The 23,789-nt window shown below is 41.9% G+C and overlaps 1 protein-coding gene across 4 annotated transcripts in view; it reads right to left on the reverse strand.

Annotated features, from left to right (window-relative positions):
* The window catches only part of Rnf170 (ring finger protein 170), a 36,649-nt gene extending 12,894 nt beyond the window's left edge, over positions 1-23,755 (reverse strand). Inside the window, exons 1-6 of one of the 4 annotated variants that reach the window (XM_029554164.1) lie at positions 23,524-23,755; positions 22,727-22,856; positions 21,006-21,125; positions 18,467-18,607; positions 12,091-12,166; positions 8,486-8,594 (exon numbers count right to left, since the gene is read on the reverse strand). In XM_029554164.1, coding sequence (XP_029410024.1) covers positions 8,486-8,594; positions 12,091-12,166; positions 18,467-18,600 — 319 coding nt within the window. In that variant the 5' untranslated portion in view covers positions 18,601-18,607; positions 21,006-21,125; positions 22,727-22,856; positions 23,524-23,755. Of the gene's footprint in view, positions 1-8,485; positions 8,595-12,090; positions 12,167-18,466; positions 18,608-21,005; positions 21,126-22,726; positions 22,857-22,980; positions 23,165-23,523 lie in introns of those variants that run through there. The other 3 variants (XM_029554163.1, XM_017802261.2, XM_017802260.2) reach the window with 3 other exon arrangements.
* Positions 23,756-23,789: the final 34 nt, after the last annotated feature.

A 23,789-nucleotide genomic window follows, 5' to 3' on the forward strand; every position in this document is an offset into this window, starting at 1 on the left:
TACAGTTAGCTGCCATGTGGGTGATGGGATGTGAACTTGGGTCTTCTCCAAGAACAACCAGTGTTCTTAACCACTGAACCACCTCTCCAGCTACCTTTTATATCTACATTGTTTATTAAATATTCATTAAAAAAATTTTGCTTCATCCAACCAAATCTTTAGGCAAACTTTAATCTGGCAACCATTAAAAGACATCTTTATTTAAACTATCAGTTAAGCGGCAGACATATTTACACAATAAAAAGCAAGTATTAACTGCCTGAGTGCTATGACGCCTCACAGAAAATATTGTTTTCTATGTAAAGCAAACATGATGGCAAATATAACAAACCATAGTATACATCATATTTTTTGTTCCAAATTTGATGTTTGAAAAACATCATTTTTTTGTAAGAGTTCATTAAACCAGGTGAGCATGGTGGCACACACCTGTAGTCCCAACACTTGGGAAGCACAGACAGCAGGATTATGAGTTTGAGGCTATCCTGACTTCCACAGTGATACCCTTTCTCGGCAAAAACAATTTAAAAAACCATATTAAATAAGGTGTGGTGGCTGTAATTCCATCATTTGGTAGGCAGAACAAGAAGATCAGCATTTCAGGGCCAACTTCAACCACACAGCAAGTTCAAGACCAGTCTAGGCTACATGAGACCATTTCTCCACCTACTTTCTCCCTCCCCACAAAAAGAAAACCAAATTACTGAAGTTCTAAGGCTCTATGCCCTAATAAAATTTATATTCTACTTTAATATTTCAACTAATTCTTATTCTAGGTGTATTTCATTTTTAGTAAAAGGCAAAAGATTTATACGCTCTGAAAAGAAACCAGAGTATAATGAGACCTAGGGAGACGGCTCAGCTACTAAAGTCTTTGCTGAATGAGCATGACAGCCTGAGTGAGCTCCCAAGAACCCAGGTAAAAATTCTAGGTGTGTGGCATGTACTTCCAATCCCAGTGCTGGGGAGGCAGGAACAGGAAACTCCCAGGTCTCACTGGCCCACCAGCCTCCTCGACTTGATAACCTCAACAGTGAGAGATCCCATCTCAAAAAAATAAGGGAGAGGAGTAGGGTGTTGTTTTAGTTGGTAAAGTGTTTGCACTGTTGTGTCCCAAACTGCATGTTTCCTCCAAGAGGCGGGGGCCTGCTGCGGAGAATTGACTATGGAGGGGCTTCTGGGAGCCATCTTGTGATGGAAGCCACGAGCCACCACAAACACGCGGCAGTGGGCGTGGAGAAAAAGATGGTCCTGGCGTCTCACCCGTATGGATGCAAGAGGGGGCATTTACCCACCTAGGGCAAGACTGCAGACCCAAGATGTGTGGGCGAAAGTTAACGGAAACTGTGGGCGGGTGCAGTAGTGATCTGGAACAGTGGGTTGAGCTGTGCAGAGCTGGGTGCCAGGTGTCTGTTTCTATGTAAGTCCCCCCATTTACCCCCTCCCTACCCAAGGACATAAACCATAATAAACTCACATTAAATATATGGTTTGTCTGATCGTGCAAGAGACACCGAGAGAACTCTGGTGACAAAATCCATGCTGTGAGCAGGATGGCATTAAAAATGACAAACTGCGGAAGTCTGGAAAAAGCTAGAGAGCTGATGGTGGTGCTGATGTGGTTTTTACTATGGATTATAAAATCTGTAACTAAAAAGAGGCCAGCCACACATAAGCGTGGGCCACAGCTATGTTGTAAATGTGGGGGTCTGTTGTGGGTATATGAAGATTTGTTAAAGGTTATCCAGAGGCTAGGAAAAGTTTTACCAGCTTTGGACACAAACAGAGTACCCACAGAGGGGACGTGGCCACTTTGCATAATAAAAGCTGTGCCCCAGGCAGGGGAAGCTGAAAAGGCCAGGGAGGTCCTGGAAGACCCAGTTATAGAGCTTGAGAGAGAGAAGTGGTGGGACACTTTAACTTGTGTAAGGTCCAAGGACTCTGAGGAAGAGACAGATAATAGAAAAAAGAAAATGACCTAAAAATAAAAGTAGCTAAGGCTGCCCCTCAGATTCAACCGTTGATACAAAAGGAAAAAAAAAAGAGCTAACAGTGCTGTCTAGGAAATATTCCATGCTGGAACTGTTAAAACTAGGAAAAACTTACAAGCAAGCAAGCAGAGAGCCCCTAGTCATGTGGCTTGTGAGAGTATGGGACATGGGAGCAAATGACATCAGTCACAGTCCTTCAGAAACTTCATAGCTGAGTTATACAACCACCCATCCATCCTTGCCATATAGGCTGTTCAACCTAGGCAATGCAGGGGGGAGCAGTCCTTAATGGGGTGGCTGGTTGAAGGCATTAAAGATACACGGTCATCACCAAGGGAGACTAACATGATTAGCAGGGGCTGGAAGACTACAAAGGAGGGGCAGGCATTACTGAGAGAACTAGGTATGAGAAAAGCAATATATAATACCCAGTTCACTGGGCCAGGTAAGACCGTGTTCACCAGAGATATGAAGAAAAGCTTAATTCACCTGGGACTCAAGAATGGTATGGGGCTTTAATGGTTTTACTAAGCCCTTTAATGGGACAGGATCTTTGTAAGGTGAGAGAGGCTTTGGCAAAGCTAAATGATTCTGACCAGCATATAAAGCATGTCTGTAAAATAACAGAACACCCTATATGAGATATAAAAAAGACCAGACAGAAGAAATGGTCCACTTGGGTTACTCAAAGACAAATGTAGCAAGACTTATGTCAAGCCCAAATTCCCAGAGAAAAAACTGATAGAAAACCAAATTCAGTACTAAGACATTTCTGGAAGTTTTAAGAACCAGAAGAACAGTTTACAAAAGACATTCAAAGGATAAGAACTGTACAAGGGGTGGTTAAGAATCCCCAAGGATTAAATAAGATGCATTTCTCTTCTGATAAAGGCTATACCAGGGGTAGAAGCAGTTTTTCCCACCAAGTTCTCCCCCAGCAACCTCGTGTGGTCAATGGAAAGATGACAGATGTGGCTACAGTCAGGAGGCAGACCCAGGGCCTGCCTGACTCAGGGAACCAGCAAGTACAGCAGAGACAGGAGAAACCCCCTGCCTCCTTAGGCCAGTGCAGGGTCAGGCAACTGGAGCCAACACCTGTAAGTGTATCAAGAATAAAAAAAATACAAAGATATCCCAAGTGCAAAATGACTTCAAAGGGATAACTAAAAATGGTAAAGACCAAATTAGTGCCTAGTACCCATGCTATGGTACCTAACAAGGATCTATGGAGAAAACAGTTAATACGAATGGACAAAACCTTTCCATGCTATGTGAGACCTTGTCTATGATTGATTTAATACATAACGTTAACCATCCTTTGAGTGTTTTACAGATGTAAAACCCACTTGAAAGATACCTGAAGAAGCAAAGGCCAGCTATAGCTGTAAGATTCTTGGAAGTTTTATGGCTGGGTAAGATGAAGACAGATGCTACCAAACTATACAACTGTTAAAGAGAATCTACAGCACCAGGGGTGGGTTGCCCCCCTATGAGCTGTTGGTCAGAGAGAGATCCTAGAGGTCTTTAAATTCACCAAGGCTACTGCCACTAATGTCGGATGTACATCAGAAAGGTCGGTAAGGCCATGTTGCTGAAGATGTTGCATGTTGCAAGCACAGAAGAAGAGGAGATGGAGCTGAGACTAAGCCAAAAAACTCCATGCCACTGGATGGATAACGTTCATATTGCCAGAAGGCGCTATGCAGATGGGTGGGAAAGAAAGGATCCCCTATGGTTCTACTCAACAATGGACCCCGCATGCTGCACACTACGAACATGCCAATCAATGCCCTCAAGTGCAATAATGGCTCGACCAACATACGTACAACTGACAAATTTCTAATTGGATAAGGCCCGCTCCCAGGGGTGGAACTCACATCTGGTGCTGTAAACCAGGGCAATGCCTTGTGTTAAGAAAAGCTACAGGCCCTAGTGGGGAAGCCATCACAAGTATTCTATTTAATGAATATAGTACACCTACTGGGATATCTTCTAGGCATTTGTATTTACATTCATGTTTGTTTAAATGTGTCTACTTCCTTCCATTTGTCTTTATAGTAGAAGAAACACCACTGAGATAGATCAATGGCCACGGCCTAAAGACAACTAATGGGGAGGCCCAAGAAGTCACTATCTCATCATGATATAAGAGAGATCGCCCTACATCTGTCACCCCCTCCAAGGTTCAGGGACCTTAGTGGAAGATTGTAAGAGCAGAGGAAAAGGGTGGAGTGTGTTCCCCAGGGGTCCTGTTTCCTCCAAGGGGCAGGGCCTGCTGTGGAGAACTGACTGTGGAGGGGCTTCTGGGAGCCATCTTGTGACAGAAGCCGTGAGCCTCCACAAACACACGGTGGTGGGCATGGAGAAAAAGATGGTCCTTGGCATCTCACCCCCATGGACATGAGAGGGGGCATTTACCAAACTGAGGCGAGACTGTGGGCCCAAGATGTGTGGATGAATGTTAACGGAGACTGTGGGCAGGTGCAGAAGTGATCTGGAATGGCGGGCTGAGCCATGGAGAGCTGGGTGCCGGGTGTGCTCTTCTATGTAAGTCCCCCCATTTATCCCCTCCCTACCCAAGGGCATAAACCATAATAAATTCACATAAAATATGTTATATGGTTTGTTTGATCACACAAGACACCCCAAGAGAACTCCAGTGACAACTGTAAATATGAGGACCTGAGTTCCAACCCCAGCACCTAGGTTAAATATATATATATATACACATATATGTATATATACTTTAAAAATGTGTATTTTAAATATATGATATATATATATATATATATAATCATATATATAATCTAGGTGCTGTAGTTACATGCCTGTGCTCCCAGAGCTGGGGAGCTGAAGATAGGATTCCTGGCCTTGCTGGCCAACCAGTCTAGTCAAATAAGCAAGTTCCAGGTTAAGTGAAGAGACCCTGTCTCAAAAAATATAGAGTGACTGAGGAAGATACCTGACATGGACATCTGACCTCCATATGCATGCACACCTATGCATACACACATATACACACAAAGATAAAAAGAAGCAAGGGTGGATGACACCCTGAGAACACCATCTGAGGTTGACATCTGGCATCTATAAACACACACACACACACACACACACACACACACACACACACACACACGTACACCAACATGAATACATACACATATATAGACACAAAGATACTCAAGAAAAACAATTAACATTAGTAACAATACCTACAAGAAGTTTATAATGACCTCAAAAAGTGGTACAGGCACTACGTGAATAACATTAAACTTTAGGTTTAAACTTCTCTCTTTTTTTTTTTCTTTTTGGCTTTTTGAGACAGGATCTCCCTGTAGCCCCAGCTGTCCTGGAACTCACTATGTGACCAGGCAGGCCTTGAACTCACAGAGATCTGCCTGCCTCTGCCTCCGGAGTGCTGGGATTAAAGGCCTGTTCACCATGCCCAGCAAACTAAAAAACCTAGCCTAGCATGCACAGGCTATAGGTTCAATCTCCTCTACCACATAAACCAGGCATGGTGATGCATGATTGTAAACCCAGGAACTGGGAGATAAAGGCAGGAGGATCACAAGTTCAAGGTCACCGTGGCTACAAAGCACATTTGAGGCCAGCCTGGGATATATGAGACCCTGTCTCAAAAGAAAAAAGTACCTAACAAGTAGAACAGGATCTCAGAAGCAATCTACCCTACTACCTCAGACCCAGAGGTAAAAGCAAGAACACAATACAACCATCTTTCAAATGACAGAATTATCTACTCAGTGAATCAGCTAAGCCTGAGTTGGTAACTAAGGTCATTTTGCCTGCCAAACCTCACTGATTGCTAACACCCGCCTAGAGGATGACTGTGGCCATATCTAGACTCAAAAGAGGAGGGTCAGATGTATTAGAAATACCCGCCAGAGATCTGAGGGCAGTAAGGCCTCTGCCTTTTCTGTGGCTATTAACTCTCCTTCCCCATCTGATCTTCCATTGTTCTGATGCTCATTGGCATCCCCAGCAGACAATTAAAAGACTGAAACTGATGGCTCAGTGGGTAAACCACCTGCTATTCAAGCATGAGGACGGGAGTTTGGGTCCCCAGAACCCATGTGAAGCTGGACACAGTGGCCACACTGTAATTCCAATGCTCCTGTGTAGACATGGACGGCAGAGACAGAAGAATCCCCAAAAGCTCACAGGCCAGCTAGCCAGGCCTGTGCTGTGGTGAACAAGAGTGCCTTTCTCAAGGTAGAAGGCAAGGGTGGCAGTCAAGTTTGTCCTTTGACTTCTACACATGCACTGGGGCATGGGCACCTGTGCGCGCGTACACACACACACACACACACACACACACACACACACACACACACACACACATCATCATCATCATCATCAGTATAGTTCAGAGAAGGTCCTAGGAATGGTTGAGAAAAGTGTCCTCCCTTGGAAAGGATAGATAATAAGTTTCCAACAGATAATCAGGTGTTTTATCATATGTTAGGTATGTAAGCAAAAACCTTTGTGAAGCTGGGCATGGCGGCACAAACCTGTAATCCCAGCATTTCAGAGGCCAAGGTGGGGGGGTTGCCAGTTTAACATCTGGCTGGTGTACAAAGCAAGACCATGTCTCAAAATAAAAAAAATCAAAACAAAAACCATATAGGCAAAAAAACATCCAGGGAAGAGGTTGGAATTAATGGCTGAACAAAGATGGAACAAGATTTCTAGAACAGCACAATGTACGGAAAACTCACTGCTACATAGGGATTTCAAATGCTGCCATCCCCAACAGCATCAATAACAAAACTAAGAACTTTATACTGAAGTTAAACAAAGGGGAGAAAAAAACTAATATAGGGTTACTGTATGCTATACTTTAAATTAGTCTTTAAGTAAAACTTTGGTATACACTGAGAATAATTAAGACCTCTTTCAAATATGTGAACTAGCAGGGTAGACTGCGTCTAATACCTTCCACTACTTGCTAGTCATTTTTACTTAGACTCTGTGGTTCAGAGGGTAAAACAAAAAGAAAAACATTTTGTTACTCAACTTGCAACTAAAAAATGGGTTTAATAGGACATATCTAAATAAAGAGTAGTTTCAGAGTGCTCATCCTGTAAGCCACAAGTCACATCAGAATTGAGCCCAGCTTAAAGACAGATCTTTGTTGCTTGGCTTCTAGGTCACTATATTAACTTCTTCGAGCCTCAATTTCTCAATTGTGGCGTTAGATGAGATGGAGTATTGTTGGGATAAGTCAGGAGTGCCTGGAATGTAGAGCATGGCCATACCAAAGACCTCCCAGTGAGGATGGCAGGAGCCGGGCGCTCCATTCTAAACACACCGTCTCTTATCAAACAGCCCCCAGGCAAAACTATTAGGTCTCTAATCCCTTAATCCTAACCAGATCTCTTGTAGATCATGTGACCGGACGAGAGGACAAAGGCCTTAGAAGCCCCCTCCCTCCCCCTACCTGCTGCCCACCAGAAACCCAACCCCGCCTCTTTGCCTGCAAAACTTCCCTATAAAAACTTCTTTGCCAATATTAAAATGAGCCGTCCACTGACACGGTCTCCCGGGTGTTTTCTCCTGTCATACAGGCAGCCAACAGTAGTATGTTAAACATCCAGCACACAGTGGGTACCTCCCAATCTTGTATAGCCATAACAAGAAACAATAGCATCTTACTACTTTCTATGAAATCTTTCTGGGGACCAGGAAAACCAATGAGAAAGCACCTCATGATGATGACACTGTGTGAAATGCGCTCTTCCTGTGCCAGTACATGATCTAGGCTTCTTATTCTCTAACTCCCTTAAGGTCACACACATACGAAAGACTCAGAGTAAAGATAAGTAGTAGAAATTTGGGGCTTGGTTCCTGAAGAAACAATCTTGCCCTAAAAAGTCTGAATAATAAAATAAAATTACCAGAAAGTGAAGAGTAACAAGGTCCCCACCATGGGCTCAGTGAGCCCAATGTTACCACAAAATCTGAACTGCTGTGCAAAGAAACACATTGCTGATGACTTGGGAAATTGAATTGCTCTGTTTTTTCAAAACGTGGAATCCACATGATAACAGACTCAACAGAAAACAAATTATTACTTAGTACCATTGGAGACTGGGTGTCATGTAACCCTGGCTAGTCTTGAGCTTGCTATCTAGTAGAAGATGATTCTGAACTCTTGATTCTCCTCCTATCACTTCCTGAATGCTGTGATTAAGACATGTGCCTCTATGCCTTGTTTATACAGCAGTAGAGATCAAATCCAAGGCTTCATGCATACTCAGCAAGCACTCTACCAAATAAGCTACATCTCCAGTCCTTATTATATTATTTAGATGCTAAATATACTTTGATGACATACAACTAGAAAATAATATTAGAAGCAATCTACTTTCCTCAGAAAATATAAAATGTGCTAAATTAGGAATCCAGCTTATATACGCAAATAGGTCTTGGTCTACTCACTTTAACCAAGTATAGTATTGCTTGCTTACCACAAAAAAGATGTCCACAGTTCGTTTCAACAGGGTAGGAGGCTTGATGTAAGCAGACTGGACAGTACATTTCAGTATAGAACTGCTGTCGAGCAGGAGCAGGGGCATCCTGGTGAGAGGACATGTGTGCACAATGACGCCTTATACTCTCTCGGAACAGAAATTATATAAACACAATAGCTTAAGGTTTTACAGGTTTGAGAAACTTATGAAGCTATATTGTTTTATTTATGCATGCTACCCTCCCTACTTCCTAAACACAAATTTAAAGAAAAAACATAGATTAACTTGAGGTTTGTCTTTTACTCTTTTGGAATGAATAAACTATCTTGAGCACCACAAGCTAATCCATAAAGAATAAGAAATATCAGGCTGGGGTGTAGCTCAGTGGGAAAGCACACATGAGGCCCTGGCTTTGATCCTCGATACCACTAAAAAAGAAAAAGAAATATCAAACTACTATTCTAAGTATTCAGTTTTAATGTTTCAAACTTTGTTTTGAGACAGGGTCCTGTTAGATTTGGAATTTCAGCACTCCTCCCTCCCCAGTTTCTCAAGTGCTGGGATTACAAGTGTGTATCTGATGTCACTTTCACATCTCTCATTTATTAGCCTCCTAACAAGTGTTGCATATATGTTCTACCTTACATAAGACCAGAATTAAACTTTCAGAAAAGAATTGCCAATTTTGAACGCAGAAACAATTTAACAATATTGGTAACTTGAATTTAGTAATAGTTATGCTAATAAATGTTAATGTTTCTCTGTGCACAGTTCTGTAATCCCAGCACCTGGAATGTAGAAACAAGAAGATGTGAAGTTCAAGGTCACACATGGCCACATAACCAGTTCTAGTCCTGAGCATCAAGAGACCATATCTCAAAACACCAAACCCAAACAAACATATACATATACGCATTCCATAGTTGATCACACAGTGGTGTTCAGTACAACTGCTAGCACAAGAAGCAGGCAACATCAGATCTCCTCCTGGAAGGTAAGTGTCATGAGGGCAAAAACTCCACTCACTGTAGGACTCACTGTAGTACCTTTGCCACAAGGTTAGCAAATCATAATTAAACTCATATTTTTTTCTTTTTTGTTGTTGGTTTTTTGAGACAGGATCTCCCTGTAGTCCCAGCTGGCCTGGAACTTGATGTATAAACCAACTAGGCTGATCTCACAGAGTTCTGCCTGCCTCTGCCACCCAAGTGCTGGGACTAAAGGCATGTGCTACCACACCCAGCCCTTTTTAAAGACAGCACAAAATTATCAAAATATAACCCACAGTGGTACAGTCGTATCTGTGGTAATGCCTTAACATGTATAGCACTTAACCCTCTCCTTTCTACCTTCTTCAGTTTCTTTTTTCTTTTCTTTTCTTTTTTTAAAAGAAAAATCACAACAAAAGCACAGCACGGAAGCCAGGTGTGGTGGCGCACGCCTTTGATCAGCACTAGGAAGGCAGAGGCAGGTGGATCTCTGTGAGATTGAGGCCAGCCTGGTCTACACAGGGAGTTCTAGGTCAGCTGGGGCTCTCTCAAAAAATAAAACAAAACAGAACAAAACAAAGCCCAGCACAGTAGCTGTGAACCTGTAACCCAGGGAAGCAGAGGCAGGAGGACCAGTGCAAATTCAAGGCCATACTGGTGTGCCTACTGAGTTGTGAGCCAGCACCTGAACTAAGAGACAAATTAACAGTAACAAAAAATTGCTCTTTCTGTAATAAGAGAGGTTTTTGTGGGGTTTTTTTTGTTTTTTGTTTTTGTTTTTGTTTTTGGTTTTTGGTTTTTGTTGGACTTTTTGAGACAGGGCCTCCCTGTAACCCCAGCTAGCCTGGAACTCACTATAAAGACCAGGCTGGTCTTGAACTAAAGGAGGGATATTCAGAGTCCTTGGAGTTAGAGTTGTGAGCTGCTTGATGTGGCTGCTGGGAATCCAGATCCCCTAGAAGAACAGCAAGCACTCTTGACCACTGAGCCACCTCTCCAGCAACCTTAAGGAATGCCTAAGGAAAAGAAGAGTAGGTGGGAGAAGTCGAGAAAACTCACCTCAGTCCAGAAAAACTGTATAGCTGAACCTATTGTGTAATCGCTAGTGTGAATTTATAGAAATTTTACAGATCTAATGCTTTAATGTGAGTAATAATTGCCTTATGTCTGAAGATGAAGCAGGGTGATGTTTGTAGATTATAAAACACTATCCCAACAGCACAGCTATAAATGTGGGGCACCCACTCTTCTGTAAATAAACCCCTACCCTATGCTCTGTTAAAAAAAATAAAAAATAAGTAAAATATTAAAAAATACAAACTGTATATAAAAAAATAAAACATCATCTCAAATATCAATTATTAACAGTAGCTTTGAAACAAAGTACTAAACTATTCTTATATCACTGAACTGAAATTTCCTGAAGGTAGGAATTTTTATCTCTTTTGTCCACAACTAATTTTCAATGCTTAGAACAATGTCTAGCATAAGGCAAAAGTCAATGGCAAATAGATAAACTATAAAACCTTCACTGAAACTAAGGTTTGAGAAGGAAAACATTTTCCCCTGTGGTGCTAGGAGGAAAGCAACATCTACCTTTTATTTTGATTTAACTGTGTTGATATGAAGGTATATAATATTCCACTACTCCAGTGTGCAGAAGCAACATTATACTTTTAGTTCTTAGAGATTCTATCTGGTAAAAAGTGAAGAAAAGGCACAGGAGGAAAGTTTTCTTCTCTACCTTACTAGCTCTGTTAACTCTGACCCACTGACACAAAAGGGAGGAGGGGGCAAACAAAATAGAATCACCCCTTCCAGTCCTATCTTTGGTCTCAAGGGTTGCATCCTTCTTTAAAATAGGACTTTGCCTGGCATGGTGGCACACAACTTTAATTACAGCACTCAGGAAACAGAGGCAGGTGGATCTCTGTGAGTTTGAGGTGAGCCTGGTCTATATAGTGAGTTCCAGGCAGCCAGGGATACATAATGAGACCCTCTTTCAAAAACAAGCAAAAAAAGAATTTCTACTTCATTTCAGTTAAGACCAATCACAATAATTACAGTTCTCTTAAGCTAGGCATGGTAGTGCACACCGTTAGGCCCAGTATTCAGGATACAGAGGCAAGTGGATCTTTATGAGATCAAGGCCACCTGGTCTACATAGTGAGCTCCAGGCTAGTCGGGCTACAGGGAAACCCTATTTCACGACAGACAAAAAAAAAAAAAAAAAAAAAAAAGTTCTCTTTCTAATAAAAATCATGTATTTATAATAGATTAAGACTAGGAAATTTGATGCTGGGTTTGGTGACTCTTGCCAGTAGCACTTGGGAGATGGAGACAGGAGAATCAGGAGTTCAAGGCCACCCTCAGCTACACAGTGAGTTCTAGGTCAGACTAGAATACATGAGACCACCTCAATGCCTCCTCCACCAAGAAGCAATTTGCTTAATCTGAAAATAAGTAATTTGTAGAATAATGTAAGGCAATTTGGAGGAGGAAAGAAGCTGGTGACTTTCAAAAGTAATTTACTAATGCTTCATCACCACTGCATATGCAAGGGACTTATAACAACTACGTCTTACATAAATGTACATACTTGTATAAACTTACCTGTTCTGTTTGAAGTTGCTCTCGAAGCACCCTGATTAGCTCTTGGTTTTCGGGATGAATGTTCTGCTGTACATTTCTGTTGAATAGAGTAAAATAGATTTTGAACATTATCAGATTAAACCATCTCCTATATTGGTCTAATTTTTGACCTAGAACTACTGGCAATCACAGGCCATTGAGGTGGGCTCAGGGGTACAGGGGACTGCCCTAGAACCCATGCAAAGGTGGAAGGAGAGCACCTGCTCCACAAAGATGACCTCTTACTTCCACATGTGCCATGACACGCACCCCTAACACCCATTAATAATTTTAAGTTATTTATTGTGTGTGGTGTGTGCATTACGTGTGGGTATGTGTGCTACAGCAAGCATGTGGAGGTCATAGGATAACTTGTGGGAATTGCTTTTCATTTAACATATGCGGGTTCTGGGAACTGAACTCACGTTTGACCCACTGACCACTGGCCCAATAAATAATTTTTTTATAAAAAAAACAAGAACTATTGGTAACTTAAGTATAACTGAGGAAACACAACTGCACTGCAATTCAGGATTGTGCATTCTAGACTACTCTAGAGTAACTGCCTCCAAATCCATGATCATCAGCTGATTTCAGGTTTGACTGGTAAATGGTAAAATCTAGCCTGGTATTTTGGGGATGTGTTGCAGTTGCAAGCTAACAAATAATACAGAACAATTAATACATTTCCTTTATGAAATCTCTTTAAAATAAGCAGTTATGTAGTTCTACATATTATAAATACATCTGAGCACTTTTCCACATCTAATTAGGTCTTTTTCCTAAATTTTCAGGAAGGAAGAAGAGCAGAAATTAAAATTAAATGCTGCAAAAAACTCAAAACTGAGCATACCATTAACATCTTAACAAATACAATGGAGAATCAAAGGCCAGAAGTTGGTGGCTAATATAAAGAAATGGGATTATTATTATTATTATATTATTATTATTATTAATTTTTTAGCAGGGTCTCCGTGTAGCCCCAGCTGTCCTGGAACTCAGTATGTAGACCCGGCTGGACTTGAACTCATAGAGATCTGCCTGTCTCTGCCTCCCAAGTGCTGGGATTAAAGGCGTGCGCCACCACGCCCAGCTCATCTATAAACTTTTTTTTTTTACTAAATTTAAATATCATGAACAATATTCTAAGGAAGAACAATCTCAGGGGATGTCTTTATAAAGAGCCTTTGCTTAAGCTGAACATGGTGGCTTGTTTCTGTAATCTCAGCACTTAGGAGGCTGTCATATAAAACTGCAAGTTCTAGAAGAGAAAGGTGACAAAGTATGACCAGTAATTCAGTGAGGACACAAAGGCAACTTACAGTCAAATACCAACTAGAAGTAAAAAGTACATGTAAAGAATTTTCTTAAACAATTTAAGTCCCTTCAATTTTAGTAGACGCTCCCAAACCCAAGATAGGGTCTTGCTATTAATATAGTACAGGCTGGCCTCAAACTTAGGACCTTCCTTCCTTAATCTTCTGAATGCTGGGATTATAGCCAAGACACCATACTTAGCCTGATGGACTCTCATTTCAAAATAAGTTACATTCTAAGCAGCAGAATGTGGTGGTGAATTACTGTAATCCCAGCGGAGGCATAGGCTGGAGGATCACCCCACTTTGGAGGCGAGCCTATTTACATAATGAGTTCCAAGCCACCTAGAGCCACATCATGAGACCATGGCTCAAAAAAATAAAATAAAATAAAATAAAATAAGCTACATTCCTGTTACTGAATAAGTGATCTAGAAAACTACTGTATATGAACTCAGTATATCAAGGAATACTCTAACACAGGAAACATCTCACATAAATGCCAGTGACTAGCAAAACAGCATTTCTCAAAAACCAATCCCTTTCCAATGACAAGAAAATATCAATGAATTTCTAGAGTACAGGCATGAACTACATGCCTAGAAAGTCTTTCATTAATTTTATTCCATGTAAGGCAATATGTAAGAATTCTTAAATCTAGTAGAATATTTGAAAAGTCAAAATACAGCCAAAGAAGTACTAACAGCCCAAGTTGCCTGGGAGTTCACATAATTAAATGCTAGGACTAAAGAAACAAAAGTTTGTAAAACACAGACTGAAGGGGATGGAGAGATGGCTCAATGGTTAAGACCACTGGATGTTCTTGCAGAGGACCTGGGTTTGGTTCCCAGGACCCACATGGTGGCTAACAACTGTCCCGTAACTCCAGTTCCAGGGAATCTGACATCCTTTTCTGATCTCCACAGGCACTGTACAAGGGTGTACCTACCTACATGCAAGCAATACACTCATACACACAAAATAAAAATAATTAAAAAAAAAAAACACAGACTGAAAAACTAAACTAGAAGATCTCAAACACAATTCACCTCAGCTAAGAGACTATGACAGGGCATTTGATACCAAGTAGATCTTAGAAGTCTCTGCTGAGGAAGGTATTGGGACTAGCAAAACAGAAGTACATGTGCCATAACAGTTTACCAACAACTCAGGGCTCTTCTTTATTCTTCAAACAAGAAAAAAAACAAAACTAAAAACAAACCACCAAAAAGCAAAGTAAAGCAGTTAGGTTGTAGATAGCCCAGAGAGAACTAGGAGCCTCCAGTTCTAGGAAGAGCAAACAGAAACACAGGGAGGAGGTTGTGGAGGAGCTGGTCTTGCTCTTTCATGACAACCAAAACTATGGTGATCTCTTCTAAGAGTAACACCTTGATTTAAGTATCTTCCCGCTAGTCCCTACCTCTTACAAGATCCACACCACCTCTCCACGGTCACTCTGAAGATCAAGTTTCTAACATATGAACCCTCCAAAGATAAACACCAATGAAACCATAGCAACAATTACAGCATTAGCTGGTATGTTAAAAAAATTTTTAAGTATTGTCAGTGCACCCTCATCTCAAAGACTGCCAGACTTGTCACACCCCTACAGAGACCTCATGTGTGCTCAAGCATCCTACCACTGAGGGATACATATATGAAGTTTGTTTAATTTTTACTTACTTTTAATTTTTTATATGTATAAAAACACCCAAGATAAAGTTATGTTTTGTGTTTTGCCTGCATGATGTATGTAAGTGCATTCATGAGGCCAGAAGAGGTCATCGAATCCCCTGGAACTGGAGTTACAGATGGTGGTTTGCCGCCATGTGGAGCCCAGTCCTCTGCAAGAGCCATCAGTGCTCTTAACTGCTGAGCCAGATCTCCAGCCCCAGTTCATTTAGAAGTTTAAGCTATTTAGAGTAAGCAGGTCTAATTTCACTATTTTGATGTGGTTATTGTCTCAGGATCATTTGTTGAAATCTTTTCACACTGGGTGATCTTGGCACCCTTGTTAAAGATCAGCTGACTATAGATTTATGTGCTGAAGCTTTTGTGGTTTGTTCTGTTTTGTCTGACCACTTCTGAATCCTAATTCTGTTACACCAGTATATTAGCTGCTCTTCCAACTGACAATTTGGTAAGCATGCATCTTACATCTTCTTCACCCTAGTTGCTATTAAAAAATGAATAGAATATGCTCAGAGACAGAGTCCTACAGCAATACATAATGTCACGTGTTTGACTTATACTAAAACAGGCCGTATTCCTAAGAACAACCTGCCTACCAGTTACAAACTGACTTTTCCCCGTCATATCCCCATGTATACACTATGGAAGACAATTCTATAAAGCATTCTACTAAGCTGGGCGTGGTGGCTACCCTGGTCTACCAAAGTGAGTTCCAGGACAGCTTGAGCTACAGAGTGAGATCCTGTCTCAAAAAATCAAAATAACATAAATAAGTAAATAAATAAGGAAAATTTAAAGTATCCTACTGAGATAATGATGATGTTATCCCAGGGGCTGGAGCGATGGCTCAGTGGTTAAGAACACATACTCGCTGGCAGGCAGAGGCAAGCAGATCTCTTATGAGTTCAAGGCCAGCTTGGTCTGGTCTACATAGTGAGTTCTAGGCCAGCTGAAGCTACAGGGAGACCTTGTCTCAAAAAAGACCACAAAAGAAAAGAACACATACTCTTCCTACAGAGGACCTGAGTTTGGTTCTCAGCACTCACATCGGACAGCTCATAAATACTTTTAGCTCCAGCTCCAGAAGATCTGACCACTCTGGTGTCTGAAAACACCATCACTCATATGCACATACCCACACCCACACATACAAACACATAATTTAAAAAATGATGACAAAAAGATCTTTTAAAAGAGGGGGGTAGAGAGAGATGGCACAGCAGCTAAGAACACATGAATTTTTTTTCCTTAAAGATTTATTTTTGTGTGTTTGTGTGTGTATGCACAAATGTATGTAGAAGTGCCCATGGAGGCCAGAAGGGGACATCAGATCCCTTAAAACTATAGAGTTACAGGTGTTTGTGAGCTGTCTGATATGGGCACTGAATCCAAACTCCTGTCCTCTTAATGAGCAGTAAGTGCTCTTAATCACTGAGCCATAGCTCCAGCCCCACATACTGCCCTTGCATAGGACCCAACACACTTTGGGCAGCTCACAACTGCCTATAACTCTAGCTCCTGGGGGATATAATGCCTCTGGGCTCAGCAGGTACCTGCACTCATGTGTACATATATTTAATTTTTTCACAGGTTTTTAAAAAAAAATAAGTGTGCCCTTTTTTATTACTTGTGTGTGTGTGTGTTCATGTTCAGAGTGATAGGTAAAAAGTTGGCGGAGAAAGAGCGAATGGATGATGAGGCACAGAGGTACAGCTAAAACTCCATCAAAATAGGGTTTATTAGCAAAGGAACACATGGAACAGATTCCCTTCTGGGCAGGGAAAATGTCTGCCCTGGGTCGTGAGCTGGGGTCTTTTTACACAGGGAGACTTCTGCTTCTCACAGAAGGCAGGAAGATACATATATATTTTTTAAAGTTGAGCGGGGGGAAGCGGGAGGTCAGGACTGTTAAAACCTGTTCTCTTTAGAGATCAAAGGGGAAGCCTGCTATGTTGGCCAAACAGTGGAGAAAAGTCTGCTTCAAAGACCAAGGTGCTTATCAGGTAGGTTCCCTTTTCTCAGGATCATGAGAAGTCCTTGGGATCCTGTTGGTGAGGGGGCAGGGCTATCTGAACCTTAACACAGAGGACAACTTTTAGGCATCATCTCTCCTCCTACTACGTGGGCTCCATGGACTGAACTAAGGTCATCATTGACAGCAAGCACCTTTATCCACTAAGTTATCTCACCTGCTCTTTCCAATTTTTATAGGAAATACACTGATTTGTAATTTTGAAGATTAAAAAGCTACAAAAATCAGTGATATTGGTATATAAACATCTGAGGCTTTTAAACATTCCTGATTCTATAACAATTACATGTAATTAATTAAAATACATTCTAACCTTAATTTCATTTATGGTATATGGTTTTTAGTTTTCCTTTTTGGTTCAGTTTTTCCATGTATTTTTTAAAATATTTTATTATTTTTTATTTTATGTGTATTGCCTGCATTTATGTGAGCACACCCATGCCGTGCAATGCCCACAGAGGTCAGAAGAAGGCATCAGATCCCCTGGAATTGGAGTTACGGACAACTGTTAGTCACCATGTGGGTGCTGGGAATCAAATGTGGGTCCTCTGCAAGAGCAACCAGTGCTCTTAACAGCTGAGCCATTTCTCCCACACCCATGTAAATATTTAATTTTATTATTTTTACTTTATTTTTTTATGTGTATGAGTGTATTGCCTGAATATATGTAAGTGCATTCATGTCGTGCAATGCCTGTGGAAGTCAAAAGAGGGTGTCAGATCCCCTGGAACTGAAGTTAGGACGGTTGTTAGCTAACATGTGGGTGCTGGGAATCGAACCTGGGTCCTGTGCAAGAGCATTCAGAGCTCTTAATCACTGAGCCATCTCTCTAGTCCCCATGTAAATATTTTGCACTTATTATCTACACCACCGACTAGCTGGTAGATTCAATTATAAAATTTTTAAAACTAGAATACTCTCATAGAAAATATTAGTATTTTAATCAAAATATGGACCATGAATTTAAATATTCTCTAGTAAGTCAGGAAAAAAAAATGTTAGCATTCAAAGCTTAACAGAAAATAAAATACTTGAATATGTATACACAAATCACTGATATCAGCTATTACTAGGAAGAATCAAAGAGTCATTGACCCTTAGAAAAAAAACAGTATCTTAGTGGGGTGCGGTGGCAGCACACACTTTTAGTCCCAGCACTCAGAAGCAGGCAGATTTCTGTGTGGCTGAGACCAGCCTGGTCTATACAGTGAGTTCCAGGCCAGCTGGGGCTATAGGAAGACCCTGACTCAAAAAAACAAAAACGAAAACCCCAAATCAAAATATATAGTATCTCAATTCATTTACCTGTTAGTCTTACCTGAAAAGTGCATAAAGGAGGGTAGCAATCAAAGTGAAACTGACCACCACTGCCACAAGTACTTGATCACTTACTCCTTCTATAACTGAATCACCCAGTTGCGAACTATGAACTTCACTGTGATATTTGGCCATTCCAGGACTAAAATACATGGAAATAAGATATTAATTATAAATGATACAGTGAAAATGAAATCTAGAGATAAGTACAGCTCATCTCTAACATAGTTAAGACTTAGACCATGCTCTTTAACACAGGTAGCATTAGATACAACTCCAGTTAACATTGCCCCATTAATGAGTTCTCTAAAATTTCCAAGAAACATTATTTGGGGGAGACAAAATACTATTTCCTTATTAGAAAAAAAAACAACAACTATATTTTATCATTCATTTACATTTTTTGAAATAAAATTTTGAAATGCCTTTCCTGGAGAGCTGGGAGGTATCTCAGTTGGCCGAGTTGCCTACCATGCACAAAGTCCTGGATTTGACCTCCAGCACTTCGTAATTTCATAACACTGACTACTGGGGTGCAAGCACTTCTAGTGCTTGGGAGGCTGAGCAGGAGTATCACTGTTATTCAAAGCCAGCCTGGGCTACAAAGTGAGACATAGTCTCAAAGGGAAAAAAAAAAAATAAACTAAAAACCAAACCAAAAATAAATAAAATATAGAACTTTTCCTGTAAGGATTAGCTCTTTTAAGGAAAAGGAGTTTTTTCTAGTTTTTTTTTTGCTTTTGGTCTTTTTGAAACAGGGTACAGGGTTTCCCTGCAGCCCAACTGTCCTGGAACTCACTATGTAGACCGTGCACTCACTATGAAGGCCTTCAACTCACAGAGATCCGCCTGCTTCTGCCTCCCAAGTACTGGGACTACAGGTGTGCGCCACCACGCTTAGCTCCAGGTGTTCTTTTCTGACTCCTGATTATCAAAGTCTCCAAGTAGACCTCACCTTTCTTTCTCATAGCACTTTCTTAAAAATTTTACTGTGTATGGACGGGGAAGGAAATATACTGTAGTCTTCTAACATGTATTATCAAGTACATGCTCTGGACACAGGAGAACCTACTATTTGTTTACATACAAGTGACTTACCAAGCTTCAAGTGTTAGCAATTTGAAAAGGATTCATTTTGGCAACAAGACATTTATATCTCTACTACAACTATTTGAATTCATGAAAATTCTGGGGCTTGAAAAACTATTGGCCTCACCTGAAATGAATCTCATCTTATGTTTCCAAAATTCTTTGAACTGCCTGGAGTAAGGAATCACTCTGAGGCTGCACTGAAGAGGACAGGGAACTCTCCTTCCTATACTCTACAGAAAAATGGTAGCACCCAATGAGGGGAGACATCTAACTACACTGGAGTCCAGCCCCAAGTAATTCATATTTTCTTCAGTGGACAAAACTATAAAGTTCAAAGCCTTATGAGATAGCTAAAGGGAAATGGTGGAAATATTCAATTGAAAATGTAATAGAATAAAATTAAGCTCTGCATTTATATAACTTATTGCAGCAAAGAGTTTTATGCAGGGCTGAGGTTCTAGCCAGTTGGTAGAGTGCTTGCCTAGCATGCATAAAGCTCTCCTTTCAATCCCTACTACCACAGAAACTGGATGTAGTGCCCCATGCTTGTAATCCAAGCACTTGGGGAGATAGAAACAGGAGGATCAACAAGTTCAAGGTCAATCTTGGCTACGTAGCAAAACAAAAATGGAGGTCAGATTAGGCTCATCTCAAAAAAAAAAAAAAAAGGTTAATCTGAAATCATAATCAGATGAGTCTCTCTTAAAAGGATTTTTTTTACTGTGAAAGACTACTACTCTTGAAATGAATCTAATTAGCTGCTAGTAAATTACCTCTTGAGGAAGAAATCTAAAGCAAAGCAATATATCAAGGTCAAGTTTCATCAACTTTACACAAAGTAGTAGCCTGATATATCAGGAACTTTTAAATGACAGGTTTCAAATGCAGTTACAAGGAAACTCAGACAAAGAGATCTACTTTCAGTATTTTCATTAAAAATCAAAAACCAAAAACAGTCACATGAACTGAGCTGAGCAGGAGCAAGGAGGCTTTAAAAACCTAAGGGCAGGCAAGACAGGCAGTTAAGACTTCAAATTAGAAACGTTAAGGCTATGCTTCAAGTCCTAAAGACAGGGCTAGGGATGCAGCTCAGTTGGCAGAGTGCTTGCTAGTACTCATGAAGTTCCAGGTTCCATCCCCAGCACCATATAAATACACTGGGGAGATTGAAGCAGGAGATTCAGAAGTTCAAGATTATCCTTGGCTACATAGGGAGTTAGAGGCCAATGTAGGCTACCTGAGACCTCAAAAAAAAAAAAAAAACCTAAAGGAAATGAGAACTACTTTTATCTGCTTAAGGTAATCAAAATGTTGTTTCTGCCAAGACTCCCAGTCTTTAATTACAGATTCTAATTAACATTGTAAGGATTAAATCAGAGACAGAAGTGTTTTGCAAGTCAAGTGCATGTTATTATTATCACTCATGTTTTTCTTATGTGGCGGCTTACTACTTGATACTTCTGAATCCATCTTGAGGGAGATGGATGACAGTTCCCTCGGGTAGGCCCACAAGCAGCACTCTCTGTCAGGCAACAGCATCTACTCAGCAGACTGATGAATACCTTATTCTGGGGAGTAGAAAGGAAGTCACCCTATAAATTTATGGGGATTAATTCAAACTGTGGGAGAACATCGGTGTATTAAACTCATAGCAGGGAACAAGGCCCAAGAACACACCAGACGCACAAGACCAAGAAAACGGCATAACTCTCTCACCTGGACCCGGTAAAGTGATGGATTCCTACGGCTGAAAAGGCATAGTTCCACACCAACCTATCAGGTGTGTGCATCAAGAACCAGCAAGCAGGGGATTCCCCAACTGTCCCTCGAATTTCTTGGCTTGATCCTCTGCTGCCGACACATCCTACTTGACTGCCCAGCCACCAGGCTGCCCACCTGACTTAGATTGGAACCTGTTTTTTCCCACTCAAGACTTGGTTTGGCCTTTCACCTTAGCGGGGTTCTGCAACTTCTCTCCAACCCTGAGAAGTGCAGGGTCCTCCAGCACTACTCTAGTTTGCTATCAAGTCTCCCCTCAGCCTGCTTCTAAAACCTTGGAAACTTTTACAGCCTTTTAAACTGTAAACCATATGTATGCATATAGATATACTTGCTGTATGCTGTGTGCTATGTGACATGAGAGTTAATATTACTAAACAACCTACATTTGTCTCAGCCGGATTACCAAAGCAGGAGGGATTATGTGACAAATTGCTGCTACGGCCACTGAACCATGCGAATGTACTGCTAGTCAATAAATTCTCAAATTGTGGAAAGACACGAAAGTGTTCATTTATGTTTCATTTATTACAGAACCACTGCTACATAGAGCAGCACCACTGTCCCCTGAAGCTGATAAACTGCTGTAGAGCAGAACTAGCTTCTACCCAGAGTGAGAACCACAACAGCAGCCTAAGAAAAGTTCAACTCACCACTCTTGGTCTTTTCCTTAAACTCAGAGGAAGGGGTGCGCGGGACACGACACTGACAGTAAACTACATCGTGCCTAAAAGCACTGTGGATCCATAGTCAAGCTCAGAAAAGCCTGTTCAGTCTTCATTAAAGCCTTAGAAAGGTGAACAGCTGGAGTCAGGGTACTTACTTCCTGTACCCCAGCCTCTCCAGCAAGGCCGATATGCACTATTTACCTAACAGCATTCACTCTAAGGTATCAGGGAGTCTACAGAAACAGGACAGTATGGAATGTTGGAGCTCTGGTTTGACAGTGATTCAGAGATGCCCAATAAACAGAAGAGGTTTGCAGTTACAATGTCTAAATGTTCTTCTGCCCTTGTAAGAATGTTTGCAAGAAAGACCTCTGTGAAGACTTCCGTTAAGATTATTTATTTGTTTAGTCTGATACCGAGAATTATATACTCAGGAGGCCTGATGCGTATTAGGTAGCCAATCTACCACTGGGCTACATTCTCAGCCCGGCTTTTTACAGTCATCAAATGATAATCACATGAGAACATTAATTAGTACTCTAGTTAAAAACTCATTGCTGTTTAGCACTTCTAAGTGCTCAGTGAGAAAACCTATTTTTAATGGGAAAGGGTTGGGTAAAGACTCCAGATTCAGCAAAAGAAGGTGAAGGTGAGTCCTATTCTGGAAGTTAACTTTGTAGCACTTCAAGCCAAAATCTGAATGATCTGGTAGTTACTCATACCTTCTGAATTTACAATTCTCCTAGGACTCCAAGGCATATATCTTGTATCTTGATGTCTTGGAAACTCCAGTACTTTGCATTAAGGTCCAGGTTCAAGAATGTCTATAGCATTGTTCTGAGACGCCCTAAACTGGAACAAAACGCACGTCAACAGCTGAATGGATACACTGCTATATTCACACAATGGAATACTAGACAATTATGAAAATTATCTGCAATTAAAGGTAATAGTACTTGAAAGCAAAAACACCTACAGTATGCCTCCATTCATAAAAACCCAGTCAGGCAAAGGAAACCTGGATTACATGCGTTGTATGTGGCAAAGCCAAAAGGAAAAGCAAAGGCGCTGACAGAGGTCAGGCTAGAAAGCACCCCGGCGGGGAACTCCGGGATGCGGTGCGTCACTATGTAAGCTCGGTGTGCTGTGCCCTAAGCATGTTCGCCCTATGCACTGCTTTGCATTGCTTTGTCCGTGCAAAAGCGGATGGGGCGATGCACGTCGACCAAGCCAGCACGGGAAGAAACGGGCCTGGACCGTCCTTAAGCGCTGGACGCCGTCCACCCTTTCCGCACGTGAAGTCTGCAGGGAGACGCCGCCCTGACAACCGCGGCTTCCGTAGCCTCCGAGGGACGAGCACGTCCGCCGTCCCCGCGACTCCGGAGCGGCCCGGGCGAACCTGGGTGCCGCGCGGGCTTCCGGGACCCGCCGGGCTGGAGAGCCGTCCCCGCCCCCGCCGCGCACAGACCAGCCGGGGCGGGGCCAGCTGCGCGCTCGCGGCCTGGGAGGGGACGCGTACCTCGCCGGCGCAGAGAAGCTACCGGGCCTTCCCCGGCGACAGAGCGGAGGTCGTTTCCGGGGCTGCTGCTCCACGGGGAGCACGGGCGTCGGCGCACGCGTAGTGCGCGGCTTCCGTGAGGCGGGGCAGACTGACAGGAAAGCCCGGCCGCCGCCTCCGGGCCCGGAGAGCGCGCGCGCGGCCACGCTCAGCGGACGGATGTCGGGAGCGCGCGCGGAGGGGCGGGCTCAACCGGGCGGGGCGCGAGCGTGCGCAGTGGCGTCCCG

Source organism: Nannospalax galili, unplaced genomic scaffold, assembly GCF_000622305.1.
Source record: "Nannospalax galili isolate Female #2095 unplaced genomic scaffold, S.galili_v1.0 scaffold1925, whole genome shotgun sequence".
Taxonomy (NCBI): domain Eukaryota; kingdom Metazoa; phylum Chordata; class Mammalia; order Rodentia; family Spalacidae; genus Nannospalax; species Nannospalax galili.